Source organism: Egretta garzetta, unplaced genomic scaffold (assembly GCF_000687185.1).
Source record: "Egretta garzetta isolate BGI_Z169 unplaced genomic scaffold, ASM68718v1 scaffold229, whole genome shotgun sequence".
In the NCBI taxonomy this organism is placed as follows: Eukaryota; Metazoa; Chordata; class Aves; order Pelecaniformes; family Ardeidae; genus Egretta; species Egretta garzetta.
In genome coordinates this window covers 1,501,710-1,515,789 of record NW_009270000.1, presented here as the reverse complement: position 1 = coordinate 1,515,789, position 14,080 = coordinate 1,501,710, and the positions used below count along the sequence as shown (strand labels likewise).

The window sequence follows — 14,080 nt, the reverse complement described above, 5'->3', positions numbered from 1 at the left end:
TCCTTGTTACAGCTTAGACCTGGTGATGTGTATAGCACTGCTGAAATCCTTCACCACAGCAATCAATTTTTTTGCTGTCCTCTTCCTGGGAAACAAATCAAAAAAAATTTCTCTCATCATCTTTCAACTGCAGACAGTGAAAGAAGCCAGATCAGGATAACTGTAAAGTCAGTGATTCAGTGTCAGGTGTCTCAAGCCAGAACAGAGCAAGAAACCAGACTTCTTTAGCAAGACCAAGTAAGCAGTTACTTATGGGAATTATTACCTTCCCTCTTATGTAGAACCTCAGCAACAAGGACTGCTCTTCTCTAGGCAAATTACACTTCAACAAAGCCCTGAAATGTCTGGTGACAAAGTGCATTCTTATCCACAAAAAAAACATATCTGGAGATCTCCTGTCTTTTTTTGCTACGTGAAGTATATCAGAGTGAATCATAACTGGTGCTCTTTGCAAGGATATATGATATGCCTTCTAGGGAAAAATGCAGCCCTTGTGTAAATCTGTAGATTAGTAGTGAAGCATATTAAACTTTTAAAACGTCATTTGCATATATTAATGCCCCCCAAAAATTGCAATAAAGCAATAAAAATAATTCTAATTACTTCAGAAGTTTTAATGATACACAGCAGGCTTCTATAATCTGAGCAAGCCTTCTCACAATTAAATAATTCAGATGGAAGAGCACTTGCAGTTTGTTCTCCAATTATTTCATTACCAGCATGCCAAATAATGCCAGAATTCTGACTATCACACCAGACTATCAAGTAAATTGGACCTGAAGTCAAGTTAGTAATGAGCTTTTAGCCATCTGATTAAAACTTTCCATTTCAAGATTGCTTCAAAAAGAACTTCCATCAAGTTTACTTACTCTCACAGGCACACATGTGACCACAAGGCTGGAAAAGCACCGCTGCCTTTTTGTCTGAACATACTACACATTCTTCAATCTGTAAAGAACAATAAACACACATATGAGAAAAGTTTATCTCCTACTCTCTACATTAATTTGCTTTTAGACACTTTGGCAAGGCATGTGGACTTTAGGAAGCTCCATGTAGTGTTATTTTAACTAATTCAGCATCTCAAAATGCAACTTAATGAGTTATCACACTGACTTCTACGAACAGATAATTTGCTGGCAATATTTATATGTTCACTACACTGATAGGCACAGAGAAGCAGCTATGACAGTATATATTTTTTTTCTTTATTCTTTTATTCTTCTTTGTTCCACCATATATATTTAAATTGGGGTTGTTCAGCCTGGAGAAGAGAAGGCTCTGGGGAGACCTGACTGTGGCCTTTCAGTACTTAAAGGCAGCTGATAGGAAAGATGGAGACAGACTCTTTAGTAGGGCCTGTTGCAATAGGACAAAGGGTAACGGTTTTAGACTAAAGGAGGGTAGATTCAGACTAGATATAAGGAAGAAATTTTTTATGATGAGGGTGGTGAGGCACTGGAAGAGGTTGCCCAGAGAGGTGGTAGACGTCCCATCCCTGGAAACATTCAAGGTCATGCTGGACAGGGCTCTGAGCAACCTGATCTGAAGGTTGATCTGAAGATGTCCCTGCTCACTGTAGGGGTGGTGGACTAGATGACCTTTAAAAGGTCCCTTCCAACCCAAACTATTCTATGATTCTATGAAATTCACTTATAAGAGACTTTTATAGTAATCTGTTTTAATATTCCGAGTTCAGGTTTCTCAAGCTCTTTAATGTGGTAAACTGTATCATAGACACCACATACCACTCCATTCATACTGGCCTGGACCACCTCTTCCAGTTCATAGAACTGTTGTCCAACTTCATTCATTTCATAACCTTGCAGATATTACCATAAGTTTTTATATAGAAGTGTGTAAGAATAGTATTGAACAACTATTCCACACTCTCAATCTAGTTTAGCAAAAGAAATCAAAGTAAGGTTATCCACAAATGTTAGCTTTCAACCAGAAAAGCTGATTTCCATAGATTAGCTTCTTTAGATGGATGAGTGGAAGTAGAAGACTTACTTCGCTGCTCTGAATCACCCAGTGGCAGAACCTTTTTACTGACTATAAGGTCTAGAGAAAGGAGCTTACGCTATGTTAACATTTGACCTTTGAAAAATACACATTGCAGAATAGTGAACAATGTAAGAAGTAAGAATAAGAAAGAGAATAGTTAAAACAGTACAAATTCATATTTACAATTCATATATTTACTCTGAGGTAGAGAAACAAAAACATACAATACAAGTGGACTAGTCAAATCTGCTTGTAAAAAGATAAAGATAATAGAGTAGGGTTTCTACAGATCAGAAACATACACCTGTGTGTGGAACATGAGGCTTTAGGTTTTTTGTGGTTGGAGAAGACTTTAGCTGAGCTTCATCCCTAAACAGTTTTTTTTTTTTTTTTTTTTTTTTTAAACAGCCAAAAAGCAACAGAAGGGCAAGACTTGGTGATTACGGGGAATAAAATAATACTCAAACAGAAAAGCAATGGGGATGCACCCATATAGTCACAAATACTTGGGAGCAACCATTTGAGAAACCTGAGGTCCTTACTGGGATTAGGCCCCCAAAACAGGGCACAACTGGTTGATACTCTGAAGGAGAAAGACAGCATAGTGAAATTTGAGATTCCAAAGAAAGAGAAGGTGAAAGCTGCAAGTAATTACTAACTTCAAAAACACGTACATATTAAGTAGCTCAGGTAACAGGCAAATCATCTTTCCAAGCAGCCCTAAGGAATCAAAGAACTCAGAAGAACTGAGTATTACTGAAAGGAATTATACTTCAGGAAAAGCAGCAATTTATCTTAACATGGAAAAAAAAGTACTGGGGGTGGGGTGGAAATAAACATTTATTTAAATAAAGTATCCTCAGGTGACTGTATTGGAACTTGGAGGATCTGAATAATAAGGAACAAGGTGGGGAAAGAATGAGGGGCAGGTAGAACATGAGCACAGGCAAACAGAAAAAAGTAACACAGAATGTTGGGACAAGGTATCATTACAATGCAAAATTAATTCCATCCAGTGAGACACCTGTAAGGCAAAATACCACTTAAAATATACTATACTTTTCCCTGACTTTTTTTTTTTTTTTTTTTTTTTACAATTCCATTAAAAATAGAAAATGAACCAATAAACTTTGGAAGTTTTTACCTTTGTCCTAGACTGAACTTGTTCTTTACAGATGAGGCATTTTTTCACCCGTGGTGAGCACAGAGAACACGTGGCAATGTGTCCACATGGGCCAAACAGGGTATCTCTCTTCATGTCTGAACACACCATACATTCCTCTAACGTTTCAGAATCATTGTTGATCATAGACGGACTTCGGGAACCAACCTGACCACTATAAAGAAACCTTGCAGTCAAACTTACTTTTAAGAATTTTTAGAATTCTTACTTTAAAATGCACATCAGTTGGCTGTTTATCTATATACTCCTATGCATTCAGGCATCAGTTTGTCATCAGAAAGCAATCTGAACTGCATTTTCCCAAATGTACAGTTAACACTGGAGTACGAGGTTACATGCTCAGATAAGACATTGTACAGACACAGGCCACACAAGTTAGAATAGCATCTCGTGATGCTCTCTTGTACATTTTAACACTATTTCTAATAAAGGCACAATGTTTTAAATACATCGCTTAGCCTACAGAAAGCAGAGATTTGGAAACTGTGTATTTTATGAATATACAAACCTGACTTTTTCTTTGTGACATTTAGCCAATGCTTTGCAGAAAATGCTTTGCATAAAAAGCCCTTCCCTCCCATCCTAAGAGTTTACTTTATTAAGAGACATACCCTGTAGATTCAGAACTGCCCAGCTTAATCTTGAATGTACTTCCAATACTTAGCAAATGACAGGATTGTAAAAAAAACCCCAAACTGCCACACTGAATTCACCTCGGACCTTTGTCCTATGCTGCTGTTCACCCAGCAGAGGGAGCGCGGGTTGAACCTAACCATCTCATTCCTACAGCCCTCACAAGCCCATAAAAGGTGGCGAGAAAGAACAACAGACACAGGGGATGACGCCAAGACATACAGACAGACACAGACAGAAAGACTGAAAAAAATAAGCACGCTACACATCAGGGCAAAACCAGTCTCTCTTTGTGACATTTTGAAAGTATGTTTTTGATTTCCATACAGCAGTTAAGGATGAAAATCACGTAAGCCAGCGGTGGGAACACAACTAGGACAAGTAGCAAGCTGAAACTTCTCATACTGCATGTATTTTATAACATGACGTTTCACTGAAATCAGAATTCCTAGAGAAGTGCTTCTGCGACCTCAGACCTACCCCCTTATCCTTTCACAGAATCATACAATCGTTCATGTTGACCGGTAGTCAGGAGGTCACCCACTCAAAGCAGGGTCAACACTGAATTTGCATCAGGTTATACCAGGCTTTGCCCATTCCAGTCTTCAAAACTTGCACAGAGAGAGATTTCACAACCTCCCTGGGTAACGCATCCTAGTGCTTAGTTATTCTTCCAGTGATTTCCCCCCACACTTTTCTGGGGTGGTTTGAAGTTCTACCAACCTCCACCTGCATGTTGCCACCTTCACATTCTTCTCCCTCCCATATTAACATGTATGAAAATCCTGTAAGACTTTTTTAAGTTTCAACTGACGTATTTGTAAGTAGCATTCAGTGTACCATAGAATATAAAGAATTTATTGAAAAATCAAGAAAAATCTTGTACGTTTTAACACTATTGCTAATAAAGGCACAATGTTTTAAATACATCAGTTAACCTACAGAAAGCAGAGACTTGGAAACTGCATATTTTATGAATATACAAACCTGACTTTCTCTTTGTGACATTTAGCCAATGCTTTGCAGAGACTAGGATCAGGGCAGAGGTCGAGAGGAGACTGACCCTTCTTATTACGAATGCTGAGGTCAGCTCCGTTGGCTGCCAGGAAGCAGGCAATAGATGCTGCACTCTTCTTCTCTGCTCCCTGAGTGCCAAGTCCCATTATTAACTGAAAAAAAACCAAATACGTAAGCAACTGAAGAGACTCTATAAACAGTTAGGAACAGTCTGGCTAGAAGAAAACTACTTGACATGCGCACATGCACATATACACACACACATACAGATCTATAAGCCCAAGGAAGCGTCTCTAGAACTAAAATCAAAACAATTGTATGGTTGCTTAATTTTGAGTCAACTACACTAAACTTCCCTTGAAGGAACTAAAAGTCAAGCAAGGAATAGTTCAGCTATTGAAGCACTCAATCTCCCGCACACCAATACTCACTCGTGAATTGCCTGTCCTTCTATACAAGCACTGTAAAGGGCAAAGGCACAGTGGGTATATTCAGAATACACTCAAAGTATACTAAAATTGCCGAGTCCCGACACCACCATGCTTGGACTGAAAACATAGTTGGGCAGAGAAGTAAATGCAAGACTGACTTTTAGTCTAGTGAGTAATGCACCTGCCCAAGAAGGACTTGGTTTCAGTTGCCTTCTCAGCCTGGAGGGATTTAAACTCACGTACCTGTTATCCTGTCCTAATAGTGTAATACTCCTTCACCCTTTTACAGCTATTACTGTATTTCTGTTCTATTAGCATACCTATTAGGCATGATTCACAGGGCCAGCTAGAAAAATAGAGAAGGCTTGCTACCACAGCCCAGCAAGGAGAGGATTTGCCGGCTCTGGAGCATTCTGGGCCTGCTCCAACATCTTTTTGTATTAAAATTTGATCAGATAAAATGCATAACTATAATGCAGACTACATGTAGCATGAAACTGCTGGCACCACTAAGAACCCTCAGCAAACTACACTAGATTATATTCCAAGGAACAGCTTTGGCACAGCTGGGACAGCTCCAATTCAATGAGTTTTAAGTCCTGAATTCCAGAATTATAAAAGCTTTGACACTAGGATAGAGGCAGGATTTTGTATGCACTTCATTCCCATTAATTGGCTTAAGTGCCCAACTTGACTGATGTACATCTTTCTATGCCACTTCCAGTTTGTACAAACTATCCCTGCAGCTGGTCTTCTAAAAACTGGGTGTCAAGTATCACCCCTAAACATTAAGTAATTTTGGCTGGATTAACAACCATTTTGTATTTAAAGAACTAGATGTGCTATTTTAGACACAACAGAATACAGGAATAAGTTTAAAATACCAGACACCTGTCACCATAGCCCTAGAGGTTGCATATCCTGAAGTCTGAACTACAAAGAAAACAGCTTTCAAAATTCCTCTAATTATTTCCCCCATCCCTCAGAGGTGACTTGTGAAGAAAAAGGCTTGGTTTGTGTCCACGTCCTGCAACATGCGAAATATGTATGAGAAGTCTTTACCCTGCCTTGACAATTGCAAGATTATCCTTCTTATCGTAGAGCCACCCAGTTTCCCAGGGAACCAATTTTTTTTAAACCTCAGTCTATACGTTTTCTTCTAGTTAGGAGTTCTTATATCAATAAGTATTACTGAGGTGCTACGAGGTTCTTGAATGTCACTTCATGAATCCACAAATACTCATGGTCCTGCATTCTTTCCTATGACCAGGTAAGAACAGTACAGCTTGAAAGACTTCATACCAGGAAAAACAGGAAGTTATGGAAAGAAATTGTTCTGTGGTGTTCCAATCACAGAACATTTTTCTTTATAAATTCAGACCATTTTTCTGCACCTCAATTACAGCATTGGCTGAAGTGAAGCAGAGATTTTATCTAGCTTCAGCCTGAGTACCTTGGACCATGTCAGTAATCCAGCCAACGTAGCCCAGTGAAACTGATTTGCTCCAAGGTTGGCAGAGTAGACTTTTTGAAGGCATGCCTACCCTGAACAATTTGCTGTAGCCCTTTCTTACGTGCTGGGACAATAGTTCTCTCACTGAGAGAAGTCACTGCACCTCACGGGGTCTGAGCTATTGTGTTTCCAAGAGGAAAATCAAACGCAGCCAACAGGATATTTTGCTTTGCTTGGTGTGGATATACACTACACCAAGACTTGCTCCTCCACCTAGAACAGTCATCAACATTATTTAAGAGTCCTGAAATGCCTTACTGTGTGCTGTATGCTTTAAAAACACCAAGACAATATTACATCCCATGACACTTCTCTGGTAGTCTGCAACATTTCAGGCACACAGGATGAAAGAAAAAAAAAAAACAAAAAAAAACCCAACAACCCATGCACAAAAATAAACATTATGACTTAGTGCCTAATACAGCTGCAGCAAGCCTCCTCTGGAGGGTGCTAGCCCTGAGATGCACCAACACAGGCCAGACCCAGCCAATTCACCTGTGAGAGAGAAGACTGTGTAATCCACACAAACAGTATAAATATCATCTAAGTAACTGTAACTACTGAGTGATCTTTAAAGCTGTGAACACCTAACTGACCTCCACTGGAGTTTCTTTAGTTTAGTTTAGGATTTAGGGGGTGGCATAATTTTTAATCTTAAAAGCATTTTAAGGGTCTGAAAAATGCCTGTATTAAAATAAATTACACTAAGTGAGTTTGGGGAATAACACATTTATTTAAAATAAAAAGTACCCTCGCCCAAGGAACACTGCACCTGTAATAAAGCAACTGAAATAACTTTTTTTTGTGGTCGTGGGGACTGTACTTCAGAAAATCTCTCCTCCTCCCAGCTGTACCATCATCGCAATGTGCTGCATGGAAAACTTCAAAGTTGTTTAAATGAGGCTCATCGCTCACAGCACTTGAACACAGAAATGTTTTTCAGATTGATACCTAAAATGCATAGGGCTTCATGTACTATCAAGATTGTCAATCAAAAAACAGCTGAAGAAACCTGACAAAGATTGTTTTAGTTATTACAGCAGCTTAATGTTGACATTCAGAAGGAACTACTAAAAATCAACGCTAAATATCTCATTCCATATAATTCCACTTATGAAATAAGTTCTCAATATCAGTAAAAAGTTTGTTTCATATTTTAAACCATACTCAAAGCAAAAAGTAACAAATGGTAGAATTTCATGAAGTTGCTGTCCAGCCGACTTCATCAAATAGTTAAAACATCTAAAATACTGCAAGTGAAATTTTTCTTACTTTTTAGTTTATTCAACTGGGAAAAAAAAAATCAATTTGTTGAAGTACTATACTACAAAGAGGCACCCTACAGGACTCAATAGGTTGGTATCTTCAGGACAGTAGTCCAAAGTTAAAAAAACTTTAGCCAAGCAAAAATGAGCTCTAAGGATATATAATAAAATATAAAAAGACATATATAAATACTAAAGATATTTTACATATCAGATTTGCTATCACATAGTTTTCCCAGTCTTTAAAGGAATTAATAAAATTAATAAAAAAATACAGACTCCATCAGTTTAAGTCATCGTATTCTCAGAAAAAAAAGCCTCTCTCTTTCCCAGACTAAACTATTAATCCTATTTATCCTCTATTATCCATTACCTCTATTTGCAATTCTACACAAAACAAATTACAAATCTATTTGGGCCACCTCTCACAGAGTCCATTTCAGATCATGGAAACAACTGAGCTGTAATTGCTTTCCTCTTCTCACTTAAAAGGACACACGCATTTTCTTACATACGCCAGTCCTATTTTAAACTGCTTTTCAAATCTTATTCCAGCGTATTTCAGCAAGATTAAGTAACCAGTCTGAAAAACATTTATTGTACAATGGATTTGCTGTTTTGAACAAAGGCTTTTCAATAAAATTAGTGGGTTGTTTTTTTTTAATGAAATGCAAAAAACTTACCATCCAAATTAAAATTAGAAAAAATATTATGACATTGGTAACTAGTGATTCAGAAAATCTGATCCACTGTTGTTATGCACCTTTAAATATTAAAGAGAAAGTTGTTGGTTTTTTTCCTCAATCCCAATCACTCCAAAATTTTACTTCTCCTTTGCCTATCAGGCAAAACTATAAACTTCATTTTCGCATATGGTGTTCACACAGCTTTTTGGGTGTGAGCATTTATTTTCTCAATAAAACATTTTGACCTTTACTACCACCTAGAGTTTCTTTGACTATTTCCTTACTACAGCACAATTTCTGAAATGAACTCTGTCAGAAAGATACATAACAATAAACATACAAAGATTAAGAATGCCTTGTTCTAACAGAATAAACCTACAGAAGGTTATAGAAGCAGCTAAACAATGAAAGCTACAAAGACATGCAAGATGTTGCATCACAGAAAACATAATTTCAGTCTTATTCTGTACTGTAAAACTGTTTATTTCTCTTCCCTAAAAAGCTACTTTTGAATTTTTGGTTGCCATACATGTGCACTATGGAAGACAGAATTGTAGAAATATTTTGAACTAAATAACCCATATTTTTCTTAAACAAAGACAATGACTACTTGTGAAAAGCCGCATATAACAATATGGTTTCTGCGTACACTGCAGTCTAATGGAGAACATCTACATAAACTTATGCTGCCAAAACCCAGTTCAACAGTACAGAACTAGACAAACTAGACAAATAAAGAGGCAAGTGTGCAGAAAAAAAAGGAATAAATAAATGCATTTTATTTACTGTGTTCTTTGATGGCTCCCAAGCAGTATCTACCTTGCCCACATCTTGCATGTCTTGGAGTTGGCGGAGCTGTGACAGGGTGTGGTGTCTCAGGGCTTCATGCAGGGGAGTATCCCCATCTTTATCCTGAATATCCAGCTTAGCACCTGCACGGACTAAGAGCTGAAACGAGAGAGAAACCAATTTAAAACTAAAAAAGAAATCTATTTATTCATTTTAAAACTAATGTCAGTAAAGCTATGGTTTAGGATGGTCTAGGAAGTCCAAAGGGGGTTATTCTTTCATCTTGCTACAATTCACAGTTGAGTTTATTTAAATTTATTTTCCATACTTGGAGCTCAGCCCTCAACTGAAGCATTTATCAATTTCAAATATCAAGCTTATTTCAGCAGAAGCTTAATGCTTGCCTGTGCTCTGAGGGAGCGCTATAAGAGATGCTATTTCAGAGGATTCTTTCTACTGTCCAAACCCTTTAATTCTTACAAGATAGCCTACAAACAATGTAGACAATATATCAGAAACAGAACAAGTGCACAATACTATAGATATGTATATATTCTTTACTATTAGGTTTCAATGACCTCAAAAATCACCACTTTCACACCATGTTGAACTTTACAACTTAATTTACAGTATCCTTCCATTAGCGAAGTAGTTAAGCATGTACTTAGGTTTATCCTTATTCAGCAGAATACATAAAACCCAGACACTACTAAACGCTATCTCAAAACACTTTGGAAAGTAATGAACTGCAAGACTTGTCTTTAAAGCTAATTTTAGACACGCGTTCCAGGTCACATGACATGGAAGCAAGCAGAAGGCTGCACAGGCCCTCCTATTCATATTGCCTTTGCATACAGCCCTCCCATAATTTGATGCACCTGAATTTTCTTAAATATGCTGTTAAACAAAACAAACCAACACATGCTGACAAATAACAATTGCCTCTAAAAATTAAACCCTGTCATTGTTGCTATTCAGAAACCTGTAGATAGCAGCTGAGGTTTTAACTTTAGTTTTGAGCTTTTGCTACTCTGCAAAATTCGGATTAGGAGCAGAGACAAAAGACATATAGCCTAGACACAGGAATACATGAAGTGGGATCTCCCTCTTCAGAACCTGCATGCTTACAGGAATCTCAGCCTGTCTGAACCAAAGAATCTCAGACTCTAGACAGGGTTAAAAGGAAAAAAGCTCAAAAGGAATTCAGATCTTAATTTTCAAGGAAATACCTGCCTGTAATTGACTGCAGCTCACCATTTTCTCCAACCTTTTCTTCCACAGGTGAAACCAAGAAAACCAGATAATAGTTGCAACAGTCTCCCTCCAACTTCTAACACTCTCTAAAATTACTTATTCTGGCCCAATTTATCTTTCTCATATTCATACCTTGTGCCTGTCACTAGCTATTTACTACTTAAGAGTTTCTCCTGGAAGAAAATCTGTAAGAGAACTCTTTTCAGAGCAACCTAGAATCCTGGGCTACCATGAACATTCAAAGCCTTTGCAGAAGTTAAAAAAACCCCCAAAACCTTAAAAAAACCTTAAAAAAAAAAAAAAAGCAAACCACTCTTTGTCATGGCAGCAGGGCTTTTAAAAGAACCTTGCTACCTTTGACCACTATTCCACAGATGCCTGAGGGTACAACCCAGCCCTGGAAGGTACCCAACAGGAATTAATTCTGAAATACAGAGCCAACATGTTCTCTGCATGGCTGCATGAGTTATTTTAGGACTTCTCAAAGTTAATCCAACTCTGAAGTACGGATAATCTACAGGGTCATTCACTTAAACATTCTCAGATATAAGCACGCTAGTCCAATACACATACTAGTTCTTCTACATGCCTACCTTCCTGCTCATCTGTCACATTAGTATTGTATTCTCAGGTACTGTGTCAGTTCCAGAAGGGCACCAAGAGGTCACCAAATATAGCTGCCAAACTGCTTGCAGGATGCAAGTGACACTGACTCTAGGAAACCATTCTTTTGGTAGCAAGCAGTTCCAGATACAGGGCCATATCACATGTTTCACTGTAATGGGATCACATCCATCAACCCTTGGGGATGGGGAAACCTGACGGCAAAATAACACTAAACAGAACCACAGATACAGGTGTGCATAGGGAGGACAATTCTCCGTAGGCCTGAATAAAAGACAGTTCTTAATCTAACATGACTCTCACTCTACAAAGAAAAGAAAAATTTACACAGAAGGCCGAGGCCAGGTTGATGTAATCACTCACAGGGAACATCTCCTACAGCTGTAAGCGCTCTCTCTGAGCCTCAACAGCCCACAAGAATCCAATCCAATCACGAAGTCACATAGGGCCCCTACGGACAGTGCACACAGGCCAGAATGGGCCAGCTGTGACAGACTCCCGTTTTCCATGGCAGTAACAAAGTTTAATAAAACTGAAGTATTAACTTTTGCAACCGTGCGAGCAAAAAACAGAAATAGCATTACTTTCACCGGTAAGGCACTTTTGTTACTGCTTATAGCCTTCCCAAGTTAAGAACAGGGAAGAGGGAAAAGAACAGGGAAAGATACATGCTCAGAAGACTGAAAAGTAGTTAAACTTGCAAAAAGATGTTTCGCTTAGCTACAATTTGCAAAAGCTATGAGCAAGAATAATTACTCATACAGCAAGAAGCATCAGAAATGCTATTTGAAGGTCCCATTGCAGGACCACAAGACTCAGACAAGTAACAGAGGAACACATTCGCCTTTACTCAACAAGAAGACACTGGAATTGGCAACCGCACAGAGGAAACCATAATGTACATGTATAAAAATTTAGCATTCCTGAAATGTGCTTCGTATTGCTGACTGACCTGAGCAAGTCAGCAGGTTTCTGAATTGATCAAAATTAATCATACAAACATTCAAACAGCTAAATGCTGTTAAGTAATTTTTTTAAATGTTCATGAAGCACCCGTGTCTTAACAGCTACAATCAGCTTAAATCAAGTACCATTAACCATATGGCTTATTGCAAATAAGACACTTACCCTAACAATTTGTGTATGCTGTCGTTCAACGGCAAGGTGCAAAGCAGTTTGCTGGTTAACATTCTGGATATCCAGGTTAGCATTGCCCTGAAAGATATTCAAAGCATTAGAGCTGCATCATCCCAGCAATTCAACTACGGGCAAGGCAGTCTATTAGGGCACTGAATATGACCCTGAATATGATTCCTAGTTTGGAGATTTGAGAGCAGCAGTGATTAAATACTTTAATTATTCCCTGTACAGATGTTGATATGTTGAATCAAACTCTGTATCGAATTTTTCAGTCCCTCTGCACCATTAGGCCACTGTAATGATCTCAAAGGCAAGCCCGACCTTTAGAGCTCACCACGTGTCCTTCCCTGCTCCATCGCTTCTGCATTGCAATTGCAGGCATAAAGCAGCAAACTATTCTCAAATCAGATTGTTAACTGAAGCGTGACATTTAAATCCTCCTGATAAAAGAGTCCTACCTGATGCACCAGAAGTTCAGCCACTTCCACATGATTATTGAGAGCTGCCAGATGCAAGGCAGTGTAACCATCATCTTTTTTCTCGTCAACAATCCATGGTCGTGGTAACTTGGACAACAATACACGCATTGCACTGAAATAAACATGCAGAGGTGCACGTATGATGTATTTGTTGAATGACAACAAGACAACAGTAAAACAATATTCATTCTCAGAACTACAAAGTAGTAGTAGTAGCTAAAATAAAATCAGTATTTTTTTCAAAAAAAGAAAGTGGGTGAAAAGCTGTACTGAAAGTTCCAAACCATAAAATACCCCAAATAGTGTGGTAATCAGTTTTTCCAGAAGAATGTTATCTAGCAGCAAAAGTTACCTTAAAAAGAAGTATTCACCTAAATTCTGAAACACAGACAACAGAAGTCGTTCTCCCTCAAAAACTTTATAGCATCCTTTACTTAATTATTTAAATGAGCAAGTTCGACCACATTAGATTTTTTTTAAATCATCACTTTATAAATTGATGGCATTGGCTGTAACAGTTAAGACTTTCAATTTCAGAGATAAAACTGGAGTAAGACTGCTTAGGCACAGACAAAGTAAGTGCTGAAACTGTAAAGCAAATATTAGTGGAATATTTTCATAACAGATGGTGGCTGAGTGTAACATACCATGGCAGTGTCTAGTACTCCACCCCACTTCTGTATGTGCTTACCAAGACGTGCACTGAAGGAAGGGGATTTATTATCTTACACCTCAAATCCAAGGGTGGGGAAAAGCAACTCAATTACTAGAGTATTAAAGCAGACTAAAATCCATGAGGTCCAAAGACTGCAGTGTTAAGGGTATTAATAACACAATGCTAGACAAATTGCTCGACCATGTATTTTCTCAGAATTATGCTGTTCCTTAGTTCACTTAACTTTTGAAATAGGTAAGTAGCCAAACTTCATTCCCTTATCGTCTTATCTTCATGAACAGTGCGTGCAGCTCCCTTGCAACAGTTCCTCAGAGGCAAACAGAAAACCAGAAACTGCTATAATCTTGTGCCAGGAAACCTCTTCTGTCATCTGATCTTTCCCT

General features: G+C 38.2%; 1 protein-coding gene across 1 annotated transcript in view; it reads right to left on the bottom strand.

The window, feature by feature from the left end:
• The window catches only part of MIB1 (mindbomb E3 ubiquitin protein ligase 1), an 82,076-nt gene that overhangs the window by 13,233 nt on the left and 54,763 nt on the right, over positions 1 to 14,080 (bottom strand). Inside the window, exons 13-18 of the mRNA XM_035903003.1 lie at positions 13,001 to 13,133; positions 12,531 to 12,617; positions 9,522 to 9,683; positions 4,811 to 4,992; positions 3,152 to 3,344; positions 870 to 948 (exon numbers count right to left, since the gene is read on the bottom strand). Of these exons, the coding sequence (XP_035758896.1) occupies positions 870 to 948; positions 3,152 to 3,344; positions 4,811 to 4,992; positions 9,522 to 9,683; positions 12,531 to 12,617; positions 13,001 to 13,133 (836 nt within the window). The remainder of the gene's footprint in view (positions 1 to 869; positions 949 to 3,151; positions 3,345 to 4,810; positions 4,993 to 9,521; positions 9,684 to 12,530; positions 12,618 to 13,000; positions 13,134 to 14,080) is intronic.